Genomic DNA, 22,500 nt, shown 5'->3' with positions numbered 1-22,500 from the left:
CACTCTAGGTCATCTCCCTCATCGTGATGGTCGTCTGAGTAGTTTGTGTGATGGCCTCCTAAGAGATCACGACAAAGATCAGCCTCTAGTTCTCAGTGAATTGACAAGTGCCCTGGCAAATCTTCACCAGCAGTTCGACGATACTCGAAAAGTGTTATCATGTATATCAAAACTTCCAGATGCTCCAAAGAAACTTCAAGGAAAACTTCACCAAGCCAAGAAAGCTGTTGAGTTCACCCAGGTTTTACAACAATGCACCAATAGTTGTGAGCAAGCCCGAATACAAGGTTGTGGTGGTCCAAATTCTGGGGCTTGGCTGGATGCGATTCCGAGTACGCATCATTTTATTCTCGGCAATGACAACTTTGTCAACGCTGTTTGTCTGCGACTCGGTAAAGCCATCCCGTGCTTGCATTCTTTGGACCAGTGTGTTGCTCAGTGTGGTCAGCCCATAGACATTGAAGGATACCATGCCATGACCTGTAAGTGGGGTGGAGGCCCAATCAAACGACATGACAGTGTACTCGACTGCTTTTACGACATGTCCAAATCTCTTGGATTCCATTGTCGCAAAGAGTTGACAGCGCAATTCGAGAATAAGCAACGTCCTGACATCGCCATATACAATTATAAAGATGGAAAAAAGCTTCTCTTAGATGTAACCATCACCCATCCCTTGGCGAAGCGGTCAATCAGTGCCAGTTGTAGCAAACCTGGTTTTGCAGCAGCCGAGAAGGAGAGAGAGAAAGATAGCAAGTACCTTGTCAAGTCAACAAATCTTGGGTATTTGTTTCGTCCCATTGCCCTAGAGGTATACGGCCGTTGGGGAAACACAGCGGAGACGACACTAGAAGAACTATCAAAGAAGTCCCCTCAATCTACAGGCTTAAATCCCAGCGAATTCAAGCTACATTGGAGAAGGAGAATAGCGATCAATCTTCAAAGGGCCAACTCATCAATCATCCAAAACAAGGTGTCTGCCATCGTTGGAAAGTGTATCGGAAATCCTGATGCTGCTTTTACGATGTCAGCAAGATACTTTGGTGGTGACTTTACGTAGTTAGCTGTGAGTTTGTGTAGGTGTGTTGTAGTGTTTAGTTTGTATTAGTGATAGTGATGTTCAAGTTATTTGTCTATTTAGTTAGATATACAAGTTTTCTTGCGAGTGACTGTCAGATAAAGTGTGTTTACCAGTGAAATTGAATAAAGGGAGTGAGTGAGTGAGTGAGTGAGTTAGCTGTGAGTTTGTGTAGGTGTGTTGTAGTGTTTAGTTTGTATTAGTGATAGTGATGTTCAAGTTATTTGTCTATTTAGTTAGATATACAAGTTTTCTTGCGAGTGACTGTCAGATAAAGTGTGTTTACCAGTGAAATTGAATAAAGAGAGTGAGTGAGTGTGTTTACCAGTGAAATTGAATAAAGTGAGTGAGTGTGAAAGTGTGTTTACCAGTGAAATTGAATAAAGTGAGTGAGTGAGTGAGTGAGTGTAGTGTTTAGTTTGTATTAGTGATAGTGATGTACAAGTTTTCTTGCGAGTGACTGTCAGATAAAGTGTGTTTACCAGTGAAATTGAATAAAGTGAGTGAGTGAGTGTGTTTACCAGTGAAATTGAATAAAGTGAGTGAGTGAGTGAGTGAGGGAGGGAGGGAGGGAGGGAGGGAGGGAGGGAGGGAGGGAGGGAGGGAGGGAGGGAGGGAGGGAGGGAGGGAGGGAGGGAGGGAGGGAGGGAGGGAGGGAGGGAGGGAGGGAGAGAGAGAGAGAGAGAGAGAGAGAGAGAGAGAGAGAGAGAGAGAGAGAGAGAGAGAGAGAGAGAGAGAGAGAGAGAGAGAGAGAGAGAGAGAGAGAGAGACGTACCGGTCGTAAAACTCCATGTGGAAGAGCTTGTAATGGCAGAAGATGGAGTGCCACCACCCGTGCAAGACTGAAGTCCCCGAACTGCTCCTGACTGCATTGTAATGTAGTATTTTCGTTGGGGCAGCAAAGTAAGACCAGCAGGCAACGAGAAGGAAAGAGTTTTAGAAGAAATCGATAAGAGAGACGACGACTTCGTGTCAAAAGACGCAACTTGCGTTGTAGGACTAGATGCGAAAATCTTTATGTATGTCGATACTAACGGTCGCCGAACCTATAAATAAATATACAACAATCTATAACCAATGATATACGTTGGTAGAAATGAGTTTGTTAATTAATATTATAATGAGAGATAAACTCTGTTAATTAACCGTCTGATCGAAATCCACAACAAATTTCCGTGTTACAAGTGAAATAACTGCGCCGTTCTTAGGCACCAGACTGCTTGAAACGATCGTAGGTATGGAGGCTAAACGTTAAATAAACATTATTAAAATCAATAAAACTATCCACAAACACGTCTAGACTCACATCCAGCCAAGATGGTAATACAGCGCTGACTGGTGGCAATCCTATACAGACAATAATTGATCTAGAAGTTGATTGACTTGGTTACAACAAGATTGCAGTTTACCCCAGATTGTCTATTGCCGTGAAACAGAATACATGTGATCCATACTGTTGTGTTGTTGGTTTCCACGTGATGTCGACGTATTTGTTAGGAGATGTTCCTCTAGTGGACGATTTGCTCATTCCTTGAGGAGCAACAATAGTCACTTCGTTTAGGCTACAAGAAATAATAAAGTTGATGTAAAAATATAAACTATATATAAACTATACGATATATATATATATTACTATATATATATATATATATATATTACTATATATATATATATATATATTACTATATATATATATATATATATATATATATATTACTATATATATATATATATATATATATATATATATATATATATATATATTAGACAAAACTGTAGAAGATCACCGTGCAGATCCTTGTTCTGTTACATAAATTCTTGTAGTAAATGTTCGTCCAGGAGCCACGGGAATGCAAACGTTATCGGCAAGCGTGGAAGAAGCGAACTTGACGCCAGCACCACAACTCGTACCTCTACTGGCGACGTTAAATAGAAACTGTAGAGGAACTTTACTCAATGGAGTTGACGACGATGACGATGCAAAGTCTTCAAGAGTCAGTGCAACGGCAAGCCAACCGTTACTGTTGGGAGTATAATGAATAGTACACGGATTCTATAAATAAGAAATTAGATGAAAACACATCACACAGTTGTATAGCAAACTGATAATTTTTTTGTATGTTATTTGCTTACTGATGTTAGTGTAGCACCGCTCACTGCATTACATACACCACCACATTCTGAAGATCCACTAGCCCAACGACACTTCACAGTATCACCGTCTGGATCATCTGTGTGTATAGGAATGTTGTATGAACATCCATTCTGTAACCGTATAATGGCTGACGTAGCAGAGATGGGAGAAGAATTGATTTTTCCGTTGTCGCTACGACGTCGAAGATCGATCTCGGTTTGAACTGACCAGCTGCTTCCTCCAGATAGAAGACGTATCCAACAGCAACTGGAAAATCTGCAGCAAGTATTCCAGCACAATACCATTTAATACTAGAACAGTTTGCCGGTTCTAATAACTGCATGCAATTGATTACCACACAATAATCTCTCATCCAAAGATTCTGTAACTTAGTCTAAAAGATCGTTCAAAAGCTTACCTTACAGTAAACGGCCCACTACCAGAAAATGTGTACGAAAATGTTCGTTCCCCTTGACTCCAGTCCTCAGATACACTGTAGGAGGTGCAGTAATATGAAGCTGAGCTAACTGTTCCTGAACACCCAGACGCACAATTCCAGTTACCACCGCCAATAAGTTTGTTGCTGCTAATTGTGCTATCATCGCAGTAAAAAGAACCGGCCGATCGTCTCCACGCTAGCTTGAATTGAAAGTCCACCTACATATAGAAACTGATGTGTAACAATAATCCATCACTCAGTTTTGTATACACGCGTGTTTGCATACACACAACGCCTAGCTATAGATATACTCAAGTTACCTTGTTTGTAACACTCGTGTCTGGCTTCCAAGTGATGATCCCAAACCGGAAATGAGAGGCCAAAGAACCAGTAGCCAGGAGCAGTAGCAGCACAACGAAAGTGTCTCTTGCCACACTACCCATAGCGACCAACAAACAAGACTCTACGTGCAAGTGCAGTAAACGCGATGCCAGAAAACGACCTGAACTCTAGACGCTGCTAGCGTGGGTTGCAACTCTCAAGGTCCCAAAAATCACGAGAGGCAGCACTCCCACATGCCAACAAATGTCTCCCACAGACCCCACCTAAAGTATAGTCACAAGTCGTCTATATAAAACACATATTTATTGGTATTTCTAACTACCGGAGTAGTAAACAACACTATCCATGAGGTACAACGTTCAGTAATCTAGAAAGTAATATGTACACAAAATCATATATAAAATTATTGACATCGAGTTTATTGTATTAGCTAAGTCTTTGTGTGTTGTCAAAACTTTGTTGTTGAACAACATCTTAAATGTCAAAAGCGTCAACTCTTACTACACCAGCAGCTTCCTCTTGTCTCTGCCTTTCTTTCAAGTGACATTCGACATACAAACTTATTAGCAGTGATATGTCTCGACCCTGACATAAATAGTTAGGGCATGTGTGAATAAGATCGTATCAATTAATAAAACGTGTGTGTGTGTGTGTGTGTGTGTGTGTGTGTGTGTGTGTGTGTGTGTGTGTGTGTGTGTGTGTGTGTGTGTGTGTGTGTGTGTGTGTGTGTGTGTGTGTGTGTGTGTAAGCAGTCTCTCTCACATAAAGCGTTTCCAGACGAGTGACTCTGTGGACCATCAGATTGCCACACTTGAGATCAAGATACTGTCGTCCAGATTGAGCTTTGAGACGTCGTGTTGACACGATCTCACCAAATGGATACGAAATCACCATTTCCTACAACACGAACACACAACTAAATACAAAATTATTTGTCAGTGTCTTATGTAATGTACATACTCGTGTTGTAGACTTCAAGAGATGAACGCCTTGTTTGTTGATTGCAAGTAGTGTGTCTCCCATGATTCGCTGATCAGAAACAGTCTAAAAGCACAAACACATCAGCATACACCCATCCATGCTTGCACAGACAGACAGATAGATAGATAGACAGACAGACAGACAGACAGACAGACAGACAGACAGACAGACAGACAGACAGACAGACAGATGGAGAGACAGACAGACGGACAGACAGAAGAAATACAGACAGAAATACAGAGACAGACAGATAGACAGGCAGACAGACAGACGGATGGACGGACGGACAAACAGATATACAGACAAACAAACAAACAGACAAACAGACAGACAGACAGACGGACGGACGGACGGACGGACGGATAGACAGAAATACAGACAGACAAACAGACAAACAGACAGATAGACAGACAGACAGACAGACATGCTTCGATCACATTACCTTGACAGGGAAAAATCGAGACCCATAGAGAGGCCAATGCTGAATAAAATCTGCGATCACCAGATTTCCATCAAGAAACCACTCGGAAATAACTACACATCAAGAACAGCAACCTTCTTACCAACAAAGTGGCCTCGAGCCTCAACAGGCGAGAGATCCCTTATTGACTCAAAATGTTCCTGAATGAGTTTCACCCACATCGGTGGTGTGGATTCCCTCGCCAAACTCGAAGGTATCAACCGCTCAGCATCCCCTCTATACACAAGATCGACGCTCATAACCTAAATTGAACTGCTAAAGTTCAACATTTGCCATACGTTGAAGGCATAACGCTGGCATCAGATGCTCGATGTACAAGTGCACTCAACAACGCAACCTCATTCTGCATCAAACATGCATATCACCAACAGAGAAAGGCACAGGTGTGGTGTGATAGAAAGATAATATATTATGATGTTTGGGCAAATATACAATCACCCATAATAAAAAATTTAGTAATATTTAATATAAAAAATTGTTAATATTTAATATAAAAAATTGTTAATATTTAATATAAAAAATTGTTATTATTTAATATAAAATTATTAATATTTAATATAAAAATTATTAATATTTAATACAAAAATTATTATTAAAATTAAGTGACGCTGACTGACCTGAATTGCGGGTGTGAATTCACCGTCTTTCAAGACAATCAGATTTGCTCGTATGAAATCGGGTTTAGCCTACCAACCAGTGAGACTGTAACACAAACATGCACAATACAAATTACTCTGCCTGTGTCTTACTTGATGGTATAGCAAGTCGATGAGAAGCATGTTGTCAAGGGTGATCGATCGAAACCAGACGACCTTCTTGAAATAAAGCCAAAACTCGAGTCCCTGACGCTCCAGAGCGTTTGTAAAATCCATGATGTAGTTGGTTAGATCGATAGGGACAGGCATAGACTCTGGACAAAATCATACACAAATTGGTGCCAAATAGATTCGCACTTGCTGTTAAGTTAATCGAACCTTTTCCCAGGTCAGCAAACAACCCGTACTCATCGATTTCTTCATCAGTTGTGAGTCCCATCAGTCCACACACCTCCCGGACTACATCTCTTGCAGTCTATATGAGGTGTGTGTATGATATGTTAGACTAAGTGTGAGAGATGATATGGAATAGGTTACTGACCGTGCTGGTTTTGATTTTCAACACTCGAGTCATGTCACCGGGTAGATAAAACATTTGCCTCTTTGTGAAACGACCAGCCTGTATAAAACACAGATAATTAAGCCAAATGTCCAAGTGTCTGTTTGTGTCTGTCTGTCTATCTGTCTATCCGTCTGTCTGTATTGGTGTCTGTCTGTCTGTCTGTCTGTCCGTTTTCTATAGTGTCAGGATGGTGCAGTTGTTTGAATGAGCTCCAACTGCACCATCGCAAGGAGCCAAGAGAACAATATACAGAATCTGAGAATCACCCCGATATTTTAATGTACGATGAATCAAGCACAGAGTTGGACGTGAGCATGGCTCACCCTTGGAGCAAAGAATCCTAAATAGAGCATCTAAAAAGCAGGCTATGCAGCTGAGAGGCATGAGATGAGAAAGAAAAGCAAATACGAGGCTCTGTCTGTTCAGAACGGCACAACACCTACAGTACCGGCAATAAGTAAGCTGACAGCGATACGATACGATACGATACGATACGATACGATACGATAAAAGATACCATGTACAATAGGATAAGATAAAAGATGATACCATACAATTAAGATAAGAGACCATCCATACGATATATGATACGCAATATGATATACGATACAATTACGATAAGATACCAGACCGTACGATATATAATACGCAATACGATATACGATACGCTATGATACCATACGCAATACGATACGATACGCTACGCTACGCTACCATACATCTAATGTATAAAGCTCAAATTGTCTGTCTGTGTGTGTGTTCGCGTTTGGAGGCTACGTCTTTTGTCCGTTCGCAACCGAAATCGGCACGCACACTCGGCACGCACAGGGGAAGGTTTGCGTAAAAGTTTTAAAAATTACGCACCCGGTCCCCTTTCGAGGGGTCGATCCCAGCGTAAAATTTCTCGATGACGCAAACGCTACACATTCCAGTTCATTTGAACACACGCCCACATCAGTCTTGTGTAGACTGTATGCATCGACGTCCTTCGCAAAGCTTCGAGCAATCGAATATCTCTTGCCGACGAAACTTACTCTTCTAGCGCTTTCGTTTCTATTCAAATTCCGATTGCATTTGCACCAAATCCAACCTACACAATTTCTGCAGCAAGCGCTACACGGGGAGTGTGTCGATTTCTATCGAAACAAGCGCGAAGAGCAAGATTCGAATTCATTTAGAACATCCGGGACCTCGCAACAAAGATTGCACGTGACGTGTCCACAGACCTATCTTTACACTACAGTATCTTGCCCGTACGAAGGACGGGCCATGGATCCTAGTACGCAATACGATACGATACGCATACGATAAAAATGTTAGGTTACTTATTGCCGGTACTGTAACTTAGTTCCTCTGGTCTTTGAGCACTTTGGGTTCTGGGGTCAGGAGGCTGATAACTTCCTGAACTCACTCTCAAAGAAATCAAAGATTCGGAAGGCAGAAGTGCTAAAGCCAACTTCCGGACGAGATGGCGTAGACAGATTTCTATAATTATCCAGAGATGTACTGCTAGAGTTATATTAAAGAAGATAAGTAGATTGCATGTAGGTAAGATAGATGATTTTTCTTTGATATAGACATTCAACACTATGTTCATTAGGATAATAGCTAGCTATGACTTTAGACATTTCACTAGTTTTTGTTAATGCTTAGGATGCTTTCACATTTGCGATTGTTACATTTACAGTTTGGAAGAGAGTAAAACAATCTGTCTGTCTGTCTGTCTGTCTGTCTGTCTGTCTGTCTGCCTGTCTGTTTCCAATCTTCATGCAATCTCAACTCACAGCAACAGCTTCCACTTCCATCTGACTAGGAGGATCTTTCCGACCACCAATTTTAAACGTCTTGCTCAGATTATGAAGACACATGGCAGCAGTAGCTGTCACAACAAGGCAATACACAACAAAAACCAAAGCATTAAACATACAATCGATACTCTACCATGGTATTCTCTTTGTGGATCTCTGGCTGCTGTCTTCACGTACTTCTCCAAATATGGTCGAAACAAATCTGAACAACGAATGTATGCACAACAAATAGACAGCAGTCTCCATCCTCTAGCGCAGCTGTCACTACAAATAAAACCTTGAGTTTAGTTATTAGCTGGGGATGAAGATAGCAATAGGTGAATACGGCCGTGTGCTCTTGTTGTTTGTTGTTTGTTTGATGAGTTGACACAAAACTTCATCTCGAAGATCTTCGTGTTGTCGTAGTGTCTGAAAGCAACTGTTGTTAATGTATGTGTTTACGTACAAGAGTGTGAGACAGCCTGAGAGGTAAGTCGTAATAGATAGCAGAAGTCATGTGTAAATTGCATTTTTTAGTGTTAATGTGACAATACGTAAGTATTGACAAACTTTAATATAAATAGATAAACAAAGACAAACAGACAGACAAACAGACAGACAGATAGACAGACAGACAGACAGACAGACAGACAGACAGACAGCCAAACAGACAGACAAATACACAGACAAACATTTCATTGTAATGGAAATATATGTATTGACAAACAGACAGACAGACATACATACATACATACATACATACATACATACAGACAAACAGACAGACAGACAGACAGACAAATAGACAGACAAACAGACAGACAGACAGAAAGACAGACAGACAGACAGACAGACAAATAGCATTTAGTTGTTAGAAATGTAACGTAGAGTGTGTTTCAATAAATGAAATTGACAGACAAATAGACAGACAAACAGACAGACAAATAGACAAATAGACAGACAAACAGACAGACAAACAGACAGACAGACAGACAAACAGACAACAAACAGACAGACAAATAGACAGGCAAACAGACAGACAAATAGACAGACAAACAGACAGATAAATAGACAAACAAACAGGCAGACAAATAGACAGACAAACAGGCAGACAAACAGGCAGACAAATAAACAGACAAAGAGACAGACAGACAGACAAATAGACAAACAGACAGACAGACAGCAAATGTACAATAAAAGAGTTACTCTCCACTAAAGTAATCCCTCATACACCAACTGCATGTTTACAATGCTAGACAAACGTACCTTAAGAATAAAGTAAGTAATATCCGTCAAATTCTTGCCCTTCATCATGTAATCTCCCATAAATCTCATGATAGCAATAAAACACTCCAACGCCAGCTTATTGAGTGGTGGAGGCAATGGCAACAATGACGCCTGAATAGGAGACTAGAGCACACACACACACACATACATACACAATACAACACAAAAAATAATTGAAATCAAACAATCACTAACTTTTGTGAACTTGACCAAATCAGCCAGTGGAGACCACGACCACGACTCCTTCCTTTGTCTCATGCCTATACACACAAGTGGGAAGACACACTCACTCCAGACTGTCGTAAACATGGAGACTCATGCCCAGCCCTGCTTCGCGATAGGTTGCTACACCACATGTGATAGTTTGTCTGTCTATTTGTCTGTCTATTTGTCTGTCTGTCTGTTAATTTGTCTGTCTGTTTGTCTGTCTATCTGTCTGTCTGTTTGTCTGTCTGTCTGTCTGTTAATTTGTCTGTCAGTTTGTCTGTCTATCTGTCTGTCTGTTTGTCTGTCTATTTGTCTGTCTGTCTGTCTGACTCAGTCTACCTGCCTGCCTGTCTGTCTGTCTGTTTATTTGTCTGTCTGTCTGTCTGTCTGTCTGTCTGTCTGTCTGTCTGTCTGTCAAATACATATATTTTTCAAATCCAAAGAAATTTCCATCAAGAGCTTAAAAGCTAGTCTCTAAGTAAAGTTCCTCTAAATCAACAACAAACACTTAAGGCTACAACAGATGACCCCATAGGGGGATCAGAATACATTTAACCACTTAGTTTAAAACAAATTGATATTCGTCAAGGACACTGCAAGATTTTTGTCCAGCTAAAATTACTGCCATCTTCCTAGAGATCACCTTTGCATTGCATTGCTGCAGCTTGATTGAAAATTGTCGTCTCCAGTGTGTCTTGAACTCAGTAATGTTAGATCGTCCATTGTCATCCCTCCACAAAGCAGAGAGGACCCTCAAGTACTCAGACGCTTTCTCCCCCCAACGGCCAAAATGTTCGAATACAAGAGGCACGACAGTTGGTGAGTATCCACCGGGTAGTTGTTCCTGGGCATACTTGTTTTCCTTGATTTGCTCCCTTCTCATTGCCGCGCTTCCCCCAGTTGTAGCCGCACGAGGTAAGATGTCTGATGCCCATGGGTGAGCTAGTGCCACGTCTAACTCAATGTTAGATCCTGTCTCCGAGTTATAAACTAGGATGTCAGGCTGATTGTTTGAATGTGTGTAGCGGTTCCTAGGCTCACACTTGTGGGGCAGATGAACTGAACTCAAGCACTCAGACCATACTGACATCATCGAATCATGGGTTCACACAGGGCCGTCACCGTTCTTGCATGTTAGGAGGTGGAATCCATCTGCGTCAGAGCCCTTTATATCTAAAGTTTGACCACAATCGCATTTGTTGACCCACTCAGGAAAGGAGACAGGAATCCCTAACCTCATTGAAGCTGCCAAAATAAAATTATTGGGTGATAGCGCAAACTTCTTTGAGGAAGGTACAGCACTGAGCCAAGCCCCAGCTCCTTTTCCCTGCAGAGACAGCAGACGTGCAGCGTCTTTTTTAGATGAACTGTCTATGAAAGCATTGACTGTAATCTGGTTGTTAGCATCTGTCAATCTGTGTTGGAGTTTCTTTGTGTTAGATACCACCACTGACAGATCCTTGTCATCATCCAATAGTTGATCCAGTTGATAATCAATGCTTCTCTTCTCCTTGCAATTTGATAAAAGAGTCCTGACATGATCTGCCAGGGAAGTGAACCGGTTCGGTAACTCCTGCAGAGAATGACCCCAGCTGGATAAAAAGGCAAAACGGGAGACAGTTTGCAACAGTGTCATTCTGAACCCACCAAGATGTATGGGGAGTGTTGCTTGCTCCCATTGTCTAGCTGTTAAATCTCTGGTACTGATCAAAGTTGTAAAGCACTTTTTAGTCAGTCGATCATGAATAGTGGCAGCAGGTTGCAAGCTATCCGAGCAAACTCCTCTGGCCAAATGGTTGAGTCGATTTGCATGGCAATGTCTCAGAAGAAGCATTGCTCCCTGAGGCTCATTCAAGTCAGGTAACTGCTGGCAAAACACTGTTTATTTGTCTGTCTGTCAGTTTGTCTGTCTGTCTGTCTGCCTGCCTGTCTGTCTGTTCATTTGTCTGTTAATTGTCTGTCTGTTTGTTTGCCTGTTTGTCTGTCTATTTGTCTGTCTGTCTGTCTGTCTGTCCGTCTGCCTGTCTGTCTGTTAATTTGTTTGCCTGTTTGTCTGTCTATTTGTCTGTCTGTCTGTCTGTTTATTTGTCTGTCTGTATGTCTGTCTATCTGTCTGTCTGCCTGTCTGTCTGCCTGTCAGTCTGCCTGCCTCTCTGTTTATTTGTCTGTTAATTTGTCTGTCTATTTGTTTGCCTGTTTGTCTGTCTATTTGTTTGTCTGTCTGTCTGTTTATTTGTCTGTCTGTCTGTCTGTCTGTCTGTCTGTCTGTCTGTCTGTCTGTCTGTCTGACTCAGTCTACCTGCCTGCCTGTCTGTCTGTCTGTCTGTCTGTCTGTTTGTCTGTCCGTCTGCCTGCCTGTCTGTTAATTTGTTTGACTGTTTGTCTGCATATTTGTCTGTCAGTCTGTTTGTTTATTTGTCTGTCTGTATGTCTGTCTATCTGTCTGTCTATCTGTCTGTCTGTCTGTCTGTCTGTCTATCTGTCTGTCAGTCAGTCAGTCTGTCTGTCTGTCTGTTTGTCTGTCAGTCTATCTGTCTGTCTGCTAATTTGTCTGCTTGCTTTTCTGTCTGTCTGTCTGTATGTCTTTGTCTGTCTGTCTTTGTCTGTCTGTCTTTGTCTGTCTGTCTTTGTCTGTCTGTCTTTGTCTGTCTGTTTTTCTGTTTGTTTTTCTGTCTCCTTTATGCTTAAGCTAACGACACGTGTGAAACCACATGGACCTATACACATGTGACAGCTAGCATACGTGGTGTAGCAACACACCACGAAAGAGGACAGGCTATGAGTCTAGTAAACACGTTTCCATTTCTTACTCTTTCCAAATGTTGCTCGTATTGTGCCAACAATTTTCAGAGTTCCACGGATAGAACCGTCCGCTTTTCTTTGCATTTCGTATCTACAATGCGTCACAGAGTTAAGATGCAATACAAAACATAAATTGTTTTCAACCGTTTCTCACTTGTTGTGTGCGTTTCGAAAGTATTCCTTGGCAAATGCCATCATTGAGTACTTGCCTGTCACCAGCTCTGAATCAGCATCATGTAGTCTTACCAGTGGTGGACTGCCCTTGGGTGTGGCTGCTTGTGTGGCTCTTCCCTGTGCAGGAGTGGGCACCTCTCGGCCTTTCTTCGATCTGAAGCTGGGACCATGCCGTTCCATGCCACCTGCAGCTTTCTTAGGTTCAGCAGCTAAGTTGGACTGTGATAGACGTTTTCTGAGTGCACTTCGTTTCGCTTGCTGGGCCACAAAATTTCAGTGTTAATTAATGTATTAAAATTAATTATGTATTAATGTATTAATATATTGTTTATATATTTATTAAAAACTAATTGTGTATTAATGTATTAATGTATTATTTATTATATTTATTAAAATATTAATTATGTGTTAATGTATTAATAAATTGTTTGTTATATTTATTAAAATATTAACTATGTATTAATATATTGTTTATTATATTTATTAAATATTAATTATGTATTAATGTATTAATATATTGTTTATATATTTATTAAAATATTAATTATGTATTAATGTAAATATATTAAAGCATTAATACTGTATTGACGTATTGTAATATATTAACAAAATATTTATTAATATTTTAAATCTAGTGATTAGTGTAGGTAGTGAGCTACAAGGATCTACACCTCAATAGCTGATTCTGTTGGAGCTCCCATGATTGGGGTAACGTATTCCTTGGGAAAACTGCCAGTCTGTCCTTCATACATGCCAAACAGCCATCCCTCGTCCAAGCCATCCTTGTGCTTGAGCTTGATTACTGCACTGTTCTTAAAGCTGAGAAGTGTTGACTCTCGTGTTTCATAGTCTTCAATTGCCAACACAAACTTTGCATTCTAGGAGATGATAGAAATGAAAGTGACACACACACACACACACACACACACACACACACACACACACACACACACACCAGACAGACAGACAGACAGATACGCACACACACACACACACACACACACACACACACACACACACACACACACACACACACACACACACACACACACACACACATGCGCACACACACTCACACAAATGTCAAGACCTCCATGTCATTTGACGTCAACTCTAAGGTCAGTTGCGGAGATAGCTCCCCTGCCTCTAGAGACAGGGCCTCTATGCACTACGTGGAGGCTTAGGGCCAGCGCTAACACACACACACACACACACACACACACACACACACACACACACACACACACACACACACACACACTCACACAGACAGGCAGACAGACAGATTGTTATATTTGAATGCTTACTCTACCACTAACAAGTGCTAACTTTATGCAAAACAATAATAGTCAATGGACAAAACATTGAATGACAGACAGACAGACAGACAGACAGACAAACACACACCAGACAGACAGACAGACAGACAGACAGGCAGACAGACAGACACACACACACACACACACACACACACACACACACACACACAATGTCAAACCTTTTCCAATGCAATCATCTGCACGTCAATAAGTTGTCCGATCCGTCCAGCCTGAAGACAGTCCACATGACAACAGACTGACAACACAACACAATTCAACACATTCATACTCGAATAGTGTGAAAGTCGACTGTCGTCTCATTAAGAGTCAATCTCAGCGTAAACTCGTCTGCCAAATGATCCGTCACCTCATTGTAACTACAAACAACATTCCTCTCATCACACTGTCCCATCACATCAAGCAATACCTTACTTGTAGCTTTCAATGGTCTTCAGTTCAAGACCTTGCTGTTGAATCAGCTTTATCCCCGTATGTGAAACACCAATATGAGTCACATGTCTGATCCTCGATTCAACAGCCTGCAGAACATGTACACTCTACACTACAGGGGTGGCTGAACCGGGGGAAGGGGAAGGAAGGGTAACTGTCCCTCCAATATTGGGATTGGGGGCATTGCCCCTCCAATACTGGACGCTACATAATGGAACTTCGTTTCAGTGAATGATGATTGAAGAAAATACTTTGGAAGTTTGTTACTTGCAAGTGTATTGTATCATGCATATCCCACTCCTGTCACTATGTATTGTATCGTGTACAACCCACTTCTGTCACCATGTATTGCATCATACACATCCCACTCCTGTCACCGTGTATTGTATCATACATATCCCACTCCTGTCACCATGTATTATATCATGCACAGGTGTACACATGTACTATATACAAACACTGTCTGTTGTTGATATCAACCCTTACAGCAAGTAAAAATAATATTGGATGGTGTTGCAGTTGACTCTGCTGCTCTGGCTACTTCTATCAGACTAATCAATGACAAACCAACAATATTCAATTAAAATCAAAATGGTGGCAGTCTGGTACAAATTTCCCCCCCAATCCAAAGGAGCTTCTGCCACCCCTGCATGACTATATGTGCAAAGCAAAATGAAATGAGACAAAGACACACCACAACTGGAAAAAGTTTTGTGAAGTAACATTGCCACTCTCTTGCTGTATCAATCACGATTTTCTTAACAGCCGCACTCTGAGACAGATTGTTGACTGTCACCCCGTATCGACCTTTAATAAACAATATGAAACAAATAAAGAGTTTACTGTACGTCGGTGGTTGGAAACGAACTAACGTAGAAGGTCTTTCATTCTGAGTCGTTCTTCTTTGGAAATGCGACAACATGTGGTTGAGTAGGTATCACGTACAATCTACAGTCAACAGAGAATTGTTATGGACTGGGGAAGGTTGGGCATGTGGATTTGGAAACCTGTGCAAACACGAGGTTAAGGATCAACGGATTCTCTAATTTCTCATTTGCTGCAAACATCTGAAGAACAGCAATCTTAGTTTTGAAGTATAGAGCAATAGATGCATGTACACTTGTCTGTCTGGTTGCCTGTCTGTCTGTCTGTCTATCCATCTGTCTGTTTGTCTGGATGTCTGTCTGTCTGTCTGTCTGTCTATCATCTGCCTGTTTGTCTGGTTGTCTGTCTGTCTATCCATCTGCCTGTTTGTCTGTCTTGTCTGTCTGGTTGTCTGTCTGTCTGTCTGTCTGTCTGTCTGTCTGTCCATCTGTCTGTCTGTATATTTGTCTGTCTGTCTGGTTGTCTGTCTGTCTATTTGTATGTCCATCTGTCTGTCTGTCTGGTTGTCTGTCTGTCTGTCTGTCCATCTGTCTATTTGGCTGTCCATCTGTATGAACGCACTAACACTCACATCATGTCATGCTATCACATACTTACATGTACAACAATGCACCATACACATGTACACTATTAAACTCCATATTACAACTCAACTGACTTCTTTCCTAACATTGACACTCCACGATGGTTTGTTGTATGTCACAGCCGGCCCTTGAATGGTTCTCAGTAATCGTACAGGCTTTCCTCTACCAAGCAGAAGACCCCTATCAATACCAGACACAGACAAAGCAGCATCACTCAGAGCATCAGCCAATCCTTTCTCATGACCGTCTTTGTACAAGGACGACGGTGCAAATGGATCAGCCAACGAAGGAGACGACATCATAGCCTCATGATCACCACCTGGAGGAGGAGGTGGAGGAAAGTTTGGATGTGGTGGAGCAGAGAGCAAGATCTCATCATCCGCTGAAGACGGAGAATGAAACGATGCCACAATAGATCGACGACGCGAAGGAGGAAACTCGTTGTTCGATTCCGAAATCCCCATCATCGCTTGTCTCTTCGCTAACAACTGACTTTGAAGGTCTCGACCAGCAACAGCAATGCCACGTGACCATTTGCTCTCTTCGTCTGTCTTTACTTTCAGTCCTGCTTTCTTAGCCGCCAGTAACCTTGCAAAGTCACTCATTGGTTCTGAAGCTATAGACGAAGCATCGTCTCTCCCAGTAATTCGTCGCGAGAGCTGCCGCTGAGCGAACGCAGCGGCCATGTTGGCTACAGTGCCCTTTACATCCTCCCGCTCTCCACGTGGAGGTGGAGACAACAGAGGAATAGCACCGATGAGTTTCTTCTGACCTCCTGGATTGGGAGGCGAAGGAGGAGGTGGAGGCGAAGGAGGAGGTGGCATACCTCCCCGGCCTTTTAGCTTAGTCTGCAGTAAAGAAGGATTGGTCAGGTCTTCAAGGCTGTCTGACAGCACAGGTTCAAATAGACTGTCCAAAAAGTCAGTTACAGAGCGACGTCCGCCTTCTTTCTTTGATTCGCGAACAGGCTGGACGACAGAAGGAGGAGTAAAGAGAGAGAAATTCTGGTGTGTGTGTAGTGCGGGTCGTTTTCGACGTCCGGCCATTAGTTGCTCCATTTGATCTCGATTCGTTGATTGGCTGTTGCTAACTTGTTGTCGTGATCGGTAGGAACGACGACCCAATAGTGGTGAGTCACCCCTAAATACATTGGACGAAATAAAATAAAATAAAATAAAAATAAAATAAAAATAAAATACATAAAAAATAATAATTTATTATTGAATATAATCAGAGTGTTTGTGTACATTGAATTAACGATTGGTGATACTAATAAGCAAAATCATTAATATTAAAAATGTTACTAAACACTATGTTATCAATATTAAATATTAAAATCTTAATAAAATTTAATCAATAATAGATATCATTGTTTAATATTACTATTAATATTAATAAAAAATGTTAACTTTTAAAGAATTAATATTAATTTTAATTTAAATATTTAATATTAATTTAAATATTCATTATTAATTTAAATATTTAATATTAATTTAAATATTCATTATTAATTTAAATATTTAATATTAATTTAAATATTTATTACTAATTTAGATATTTATTATTATTTAAATATTTATTAATAATTTAATATTTATTACTAATTTAGATATTTATTATTAATTTAAATATTTATTAATAATTTAAATATTTAATATTAATTTATGTATTTAGTATATCTAATTATTGATATAATTAACAAACCTATATTTTAATATCAATTATTACTTAATATATTTTAAACGTTCCTTAATTAACATAAATTATTAGATTTAATATTTAAAAATTAAATCTAATAATTGATATTGCTTAATATGTTTAAATATATTAAGTGTAATAATCAATATTAATTTAAATATTTATTACTAATTCATGAATTTATGATAACATGGACGTATTGGAATCTATTTAAATATGTTTATTGTTTTAATTTGAATATTTATTATTAATTTAAATATATATCTATATCTAAATTAATAATAAATATTTAAGTTAATAACAAATATATAAATTAATAATAAATATTAAATATACAAATTATATTTCAATATTTATATTAGAAAATAAGATCCAATACTACATTGCAAACCTCATAGCTGCCATATACTTTGCACCCGATTGTACACCACCATACGCTCTAGTAGAGAATCCTGGTGACGGTGAACATGGAAAATCAGGTGGCACCTCCAACTCTGCCAACAGATCCAACACAAAGTCACACCCACACAGCTCATGTCGTTCCGTTTCTTCAAGAAGTACAATCGTCCATCCACTATGGCCGACCTCAATGCCTCGTTGACGCAACAAACAAGTGGCCATCTCTTCAGCAGTCGTCCACGAATCAACAACAGCCCACAGTTTTACATCTAAATATCCAAATAAATAATTAATTATATTTGATGATTTTTGTGTGGATTTTTACCGTCGGCAAAAGCGAAAGGAAGAACCATTGTTGAAAAGCTCCTGCATGCTTTCCATTCGAGCATGCATGGAGGGTGGGAACGAAAAATGTCACTTAGAGAGATAACACAACGCAGCAATCGTCGTTGACAGAAACCGTTGTAGCCGTTCATTCCACAGCCAGAAACATAGCTACACGTGAATACAAGTGAGTACACAAACAGAGAGGAAATATGGAAAATGCAAGAGATACAAACAAATGAACAAGCTGATGAATAGTGAAACACAGACAGACAAATGGACAGACACATGAGCAGACAACCTGACAAACAGAGAGACAGAGAAACAGACAGAGAAACAGACAGACAGACAGACACAAAGACAGACAGATGGATGAACAAACAAACAGACAGAAAGTAGACAGACAGACAGAAAGTAGACAGACAGACAGACAGACAGACAGACACAACACAGACAGACAGAAAAATAGACAGGCAGACAGATAGACAGACAGACAGACAAACAGACATACAAACAGACAGACAAACAAACAGACAAACAGACACACAAACAGACCGACAGCCAAATAAACATAAATCAACAGACAAACAGACGACTAAACAATCCAATAAATAAACAAACAAAAACAGCAGACAAACAGATACCATAACAAACACACAGCAGCACTAACTTCAGCAGATATTTGTAAAGCACCGGCGAAGGCAAAAACACACAAAGACACAACGCCATCAGCAGCCACCCTCGTTCGCTGCCCTCGTCATTACTGCTGCACGTTTGACATGCCAACTGAGAGTAAATTTCATCTCTCAGTTCTGGATATGCGATGCCCTTCTGAATGATGTAATTTCCAATGGCAACTTCCTGTGGCCCACTCACCGCAGGATCACCAATGAACCTCATAATCTAAACAGAAAAATGATGAATGTCTGAATTTCTAGATCAAACACACAAGGTTTGATGCTCTACCATTTTGAAAATGGCTACAGCCTCGAGCTGCAGCTTTTCAGATGAGAGTTTGGTTAATGGTTGAGATAGTGGCCGCTGCTGGAATCCCCAAGTGTGGCCCTCCTTGATCAAATGCACAAACAGTTGACAGATAGTGCTGATACACACACACACACACACACACACACACACACACACACACACACACACACACACACACACACACACACACACACACACACACACACACACACACACACACACACACACACACACACACACACACACACACACACACACACACACACACACACACACACACACACACACACACACACACACACACACACACACACACACACACACACACACACACACACACACACACACACACACACACACACACACACACACACACACACACACACACACACACACACACACACACACACACACACACACACACACACACACACACACACACACACACACACACACACACACACACACACACACACACACACACACACACACACACACACACACACACACACACACACACACACACACACACACACACACACACACACACACACACACACACACACACACACACACACACACACACACACACACACACACACACACACACACACACACACACACACACACACACACACACACACACACACACACACACACACACACACACACACACACACACACACACACACACACACACACACACACACACACACACACACACACACACACACACACACACACACACACACACACACACACACACACACACACACACACACACACACACACACACACACACACACACACACACACACACACACACACACACACACACACACACACACACACACACACACACACACACACACACACACACACACACACACACACACACACACACACACACACACACACACACACACACACACACACACACACACACACACACACACACACACACACACACACACACACACACACACACACACACACACACACACACACACACACACACACACACACACACACACACACACACACACACACACACACACACACACACACACACACACACACACACACACACACACACACACACACACACACACACACACACACACACACACACACACACACACACACACACACACACACACACACACACACACACACACACACACACACACACACACACACACACACACACACACACACACACACACACACACACACACACACACACACACACACACACACACACACACACACACACACACACACACACACACACACACACACACACACACACACACACACACACACACACACACACACACACACACACACACACACACACACACACACACACACACACACACACACACACACACACACACACACACACACACACACACACACACACACACACACACACACACACACACACACACACACACACACACACACACACACACACACACACACACACACACACACACACACACACACACACACACACACACACACACACACACACACACACACACACACACACACACACACACACACACACACACACACACACACACACACACACACACACACACACACACACACACACACACACACACACACACACACACACACACACACACACACACACACACACACACACACACACACACACACACACACACACACACACACACACACACACACACACACACACACACACACACACACACACACACACACACACACACACAATCAAACTGACACAAATGATTAAGACACTGGCATGTCTATAATCACATTAGAGTATCTGTGCCGCTGCCTACAGTAAACAACACAAGAGACTTTGTGCGTTCACATCAACAGTCGACAGCGACATTCAATTTTGCATATGAAGCATTCGCATGGCAAGGTCACAACAACGACCACCACAGCGCCAAGGACATATGCGTTACACATGCAAACAAGCACTATTCTACATACATACATAGACACACACACACACACACACACACACACACACACACACACACACACACACACACACACACACACACACACACACACACACACACAATTCTACATACACACACACAATTCTACATACACACACAGACACACACACACACACACACACACACACACACACACACACACACACACACACACACACAAACAAGCAACTAGCCGAGTAGTCTACCTGAAAGAAGGCTCCAGCAAATTTCGAGAATGCATGTGAATCGACGTCATCTGGCAACTTGGCTGTTGCAAATGAATCTGGCTCGTATTGATCTCGAACAGCAATGAGACCTCGCTCCATGTGTTGATGCCGCCAGCCTATCACAAAAACATCATACATGAATACAAGTGTGTGTGTGTGTGTGTGTGTGTGTGTGTGTGTGTGTGTGTGTGTGTGTGTGTGTGGTGTGTGTGTGTGTGTGTGTATGTGTGCGTGTGTGTGTATATGTGTGTGTGTGTGTGTGTGTGTGTGTGTGTGTGTGTGTGTGTGTGTGTGTGTGTGTGTGTGTGTGTGTACGTGTGTGTGTGTGTGTGTGTGTGTGTGTGTACGTGTGTGTGTGTGTGTGTGTGTGTGTGTGTGTGTGTACGTGTGTGTGTGTGTGTGTATGTGTGTGTGTGTGTGTGTGTGTGTGTGGTGTGTGTGTGTGTGTATGTGTGCGTGTGTGTGTACGTGTGTGTGTGTGTGTGTGTGTGTGTGTACATGTGTGTGTGTGTGTGTGTGTGTGTGTGTGTGTGTGTGTGTGTGTGTGTGTGTGTGTGTGTGTGTGTGTGTGTGTGTGTGTGTGTGTGTGTGTGTGTGTGTGTGTGTGTGTGTGTGTGTGTGTGTGTGTGTGTGTGCATTCTCATTTACCTCTTGCTATTGAGTCTAATATCAAAGCCAGTTCGGTTGGTATCTCCAGACTTGTTACATCCAGCATGGGGCCTGCAGGCTCAGGCATGATGTGCGGACT

The 22,500-nt window shown here is 41.5% G+C and overlaps 4 protein-coding genes across 4 annotated transcripts in view; 1 reads left to right on the top strand and 3 right to left on the bottom strand.

The window, feature by feature from the left end:
• Positions 1–1,227, top strand: part of LOC134184999 (uncharacterized) — a 1,571-nt gene extending 344 nt beyond the window's left edge. The window contains exon 1 of the mRNA XM_062652780.1: positions 1–1,227. This exon is cut by the window's left edge and continues 344 nt beyond it. Within this exon, the coding sequence (XP_062508764.1) occupies positions 1–1,060 (1,060 nt within the window). The 3' untranslated portion in view covers positions 1,061–1,227.
• A 988-nt stretch (positions 1,228–2,215) lies between these two features.
• On the bottom strand, positions 2,216–4,119 carry LOC134184034 (integrin beta-like protein C). Its single transcript, XM_062651637.1, has 7 exons — positions 3,972–4,119; positions 3,631–3,869; positions 3,212–3,488; positions 2,866–3,131; positions 2,488–2,640; positions 2,385–2,425; positions 2,216–2,322 (listed from the first exon to the last, which is right to left on the bottom strand). The coding sequence occupies exons 1-7, from the start codon at positions 4,092–4,094 to the stop codon at positions 2,216–2,218; spliced, it is 1,206 nt and encodes a 401-aa protein (XP_062507621.1). The 5' UTR covers positions 4,095–4,119.
• A 158-nt stretch (positions 4,120–4,277) lies between these two features.
• On the bottom strand, positions 4,278–16,905 carry LOC134184044 (unconventional myosin-XV-like). Its single transcript, XM_062651647.1, has 25 exons — positions 16,183–16,905; positions 15,647–15,706; positions 15,512–15,587; positions 15,334–15,446; positions 14,622–14,728; positions 14,479–14,566; positions 14,369–14,419; positions 13,542–13,748; positions 12,851–13,128; positions 12,705–12,787; positions 9,883–9,947; positions 9,667–9,798; positions 8,747–8,829; positions 8,555–8,685; positions 8,398–8,492; positions 6,593–6,670; positions 6,430–6,526; positions 6,205–6,365; positions 6,073–6,141; positions 5,734–5,798; positions 5,538–5,671; positions 5,417–5,466; positions 4,954–5,037; positions 4,756–4,890; positions 4,278–4,578 (listed from the first exon to the last, which is right to left on the bottom strand). The coding sequence occupies exons 1-25, from the start codon at positions 16,792–16,794 to the stop codon at positions 4,468–4,470; spliced, it is 3,165 nt and encodes a 1,054-aa protein (XP_062507631.1). The 5' UTR covers positions 16,795–16,905; the 3' UTR covers positions 4,278–4,467.
• LOC134184033 (unconventional myosin-XV-like) overlaps positions 16,800–22,500 on the bottom strand; it is a 17,924-nt gene continuing 12,223 nt past the window's right edge. The window contains exons 22-29 of the mRNA XM_062651636.1: positions 22,401–22,500; positions 21,732–21,868; positions 19,496–19,597; positions 19,200–19,432; positions 18,531–18,700; positions 18,198–18,474; positions 16,850–17,248; positions 16,800–16,809 (exon numbers count right to left, since the gene is read on the bottom strand). The exon at positions 22,401–22,500 is cut by the window's right edge and continues 102 nt beyond it. Coding sequence (XP_062507620.1) covers positions 16,800–16,809; positions 16,850–17,248; positions 18,198–18,474; positions 18,531–18,700; positions 19,200–19,432; positions 19,496–19,597; positions 21,732–21,868; positions 22,401–22,500 — 1,428 coding nt within the window. The remainder of the gene's footprint in view (positions 16,810–16,849; positions 17,249–18,197; positions 18,475–18,530; positions 18,701–19,199; positions 19,433–19,495; positions 19,598–21,731; positions 21,869–22,400) is intronic.

This window comes from Corticium candelabrum, chromosome 9 (assembly GCF_963422355.1).
Source record: "Corticium candelabrum chromosome 9, ooCorCand1.1, whole genome shotgun sequence".
Classification (NCBI taxonomy): Eukaryota; Metazoa; Porifera; class Homoscleromorpha; order Homosclerophorida; family Plakinidae; genus Corticium; species Corticium candelabrum.
This window is presented reverse-complemented; position numbering and strand designations above follow the sequence as displayed.

Coding starts and splice junctions, on each gene's coding strand:
- LOC134184034 (XM_062651637.1), bottom strand. CDS start 4,094: ATGGGTAGTGTGGCAAGAGACACTTTCGTTGTGCTGCTACTGCTCCTG. Junction 3,870..3,971: donor ACACGAGTGTTACAAACAAG/GTAACTTGAGTA, acceptor TTCTATATGTAG/GTGGACTTTCAATTCAAGCT. Junction 2,426..2,487: donor ACGGCAATAGACAATCTGGG/GTAAACTGCAAT, acceptor TTGTCTGTATAG/GATTGCCACCAGTCAGCGCT.
- LOC134184044 (XM_062651647.1), bottom strand. CDS start 16,794: ATGGCCGCTGCGTTCGCTCAGCGGCAGCTCTCGCGACGAATTACTGGG. Junction 9,799..9,882: donor ATTTGGTCAAGTTCACAAAA/GTTAGTGATTGT, acceptor TCTCCTATTCAG/GCGTCATTGTTGCCATTGCC. Junction 4,891..4,953: donor TCTTGAAGTCTACAACACGA/GTATGTACATTA, acceptor TTCGTGTTGTAG/GAAATGGTGATTTCGTATCC.